This window comes from Cebus imitator, unplaced genomic scaffold (assembly GCF_001604975.1).
Source record: "Cebus imitator isolate Cc_AM_T3 unplaced genomic scaffold, Cebus_imitator-1.0 Scaffold28, whole genome shotgun sequence".
NCBI lineage: Eukaryota > Metazoa > Chordata > Mammalia > Primates > Cebidae > Cebus > Cebus imitator.
The window spans coordinates 6530769-6532625 of record NW_016107343.1 but is presented as its reverse complement, the minus strand read 5'-3'; the positions used below and the strand labels follow the sequence as shown (position 1 = coordinate 6532625).

Here is a 1857-nt window from a genome sequence, read left to right as displayed (position 1 = left end):
AAAAAAAAAAAAAAAAAAAAAAAAAAAAGAAATATACTCTAACACAATAAAACTTAGACATTATTATCTTGCATCTACTAAATAAAAAGTATTTACAGTTTTTACAACTTACTATCTCTCTCATCTCAAGAGATTCTAAGTTTTAGACCATGCTAATATTTCTCGTTTCTCATTAGTGTTTTCAAGATTTGGCAAACCAGATGAAGTTTTTATTTCTCTGTCTCATACTTATTTTTTCTGTGATCAGCTTCAGATAAACCAGTCGATCATTTTCTGTAACTCCTCTCAGCGAGTTGAATTGCTAGCCAAGAAGATTTCTCAACTGGGTTATTCTTGCTTCTATATTCATGCTAAAATGAGGCAGGTGAGTATAAAACTAGAACTTGCACAAATTTAACAAGAAATCTCTTTTTTACTTTGTTTTAATGTACTTCCAAATGTCCTGAGTTTAAGAATAAACTGTTGCTTAGTAGCCAAAGGACCCTTCATTTTGACCTCCCTGGGGTCAATTTTCTTTTTTTTGTTTTGGTTTGGTTTGGTTTGTTTTTAGAGATGGGGTCTCGCTATGTTGCCCAGGATGGAGTGCAGTGGCTACTCACAGACGCGATCTCACTACTGATCAGCATGGGAGTTTTGACCTGCTCCGTTTGTGAACTGGGCTGGTTCACCCCTCCTTAGGCAACCTGGTGGTCCTCCGCTCCCCAGAGGTCACCATATTGAAGCCGAAGTTAGTGCTGACACCTGATCGGCATAGTGCACTACAGCCCAGAACTCCTGGACTCGAGATCCTCCAGCCTCAGCCTCTCAAGTAGCTGGAGTCCCAGGCACGTGCCACTGCGCCCAGCTGTTTTGTTTTGTTTTTGAGATCAAGTCCTGCTCTGTCGCTCAGGCTAGAGTGCAGCGGCGTGATCTTGGCTCACTGCAACCTCTGCCTCCTAGGTTCCAGCAGTTCTCCTGCCTCAGCCTCCTGAGTAGCTGGGACTACAGGCGTGTGCCACCATGCCCAGCTAATTTTTTTTTTTTTTTTTTTTTTTAAAGTAGGGACAGGTTTTCTCCATGTTGGCCAAGCTGGTCTCGAACTCCTGACCTCGTGATGTGCCCGCCTCAGCCTCCCAAAGTGCTGAGATTGCAGGGGTGAGCTACCGCACCGGGCCTGAGGTCCAATTTTCTAGCAATAAAATCGGGATAATAGTACATAATTCATAACTTACAGGGTTGTTAAGTTGCTTCGGCAGCACATATACTAAAATTGGAATGATGCAGAGAAGATTAGCATGGCCCCTGTGCAAGGATGACACGCAAATTCGTGAAGTGTTCCATATTTTTTTAAAAAGAAAAAAAGACATGAGTATTTTATAAGCCATCAAGCATGATACAAATGTAATATTTTATTCTTTCCTTCCTTCCTCTGTCTGATACGGTGCAGTAACCACTAGCCATATGTGGCAATTTAAATCAGTTAAAATTAAATTTAAAAGTCAGTTTGTCAATCACAGCCACATTTCAAGTGCTCAGTTATGCACCTGTGACTGCTGGATCATTGGAAGTATAAATGAAGAATATTTCCTTTATTACAGAAGTTTCTACTGGACAGCACTGCTCTTCATTTTTAACTAAATATGGCCCCTCAACTGACTGATTTTTTTTTTCTTTACTGTTTGCCTTTAGAAAAAGATGGAATGTCTAAATTTCAGAATTTGGTTTAACAAAAAATAATTTAAAACTATAGGCTGAGGGCCGGGTATGGTGGCTCACGCCTGTAATCCAAGCACTTTGGAGGCCAAGGCAGACGGATCACCTGAGGTCGGGAGTTCAAAACCAGCCTGACCAACATGGTGAAACCCGGTCTTTTTAAAA

At 40.9% G+C, this 1857-nt stretch overlaps 1 protein-coding gene and 1 non-coding gene across 2 annotated transcripts in view; both read left to right on the top strand.

The window, feature by feature from the left end:
- DDX6 (DEAD-box helicase 6) overlaps positions 1-1857 on the top strand; it is a 51743-nt gene that overhangs the window by 36056 nt on the left and 13830 nt on the right. Inside the window, exon 10 of the mRNA XM_037736780.1 lies at positions 248-385. Coding sequence (XP_037592708.1) covers positions 248-385 — 138 coding nt within the window. The remainder of the gene's footprint in view (positions 1-247; positions 386-1857) is intronic.
- LOC119470359 lies at positions 1224-1326 on the top strand. The gene has a single exon (XR_005199252.1). It is a non-coding gene; the product is annotated as a U6 spliceosomal RNA (small nuclear RNA).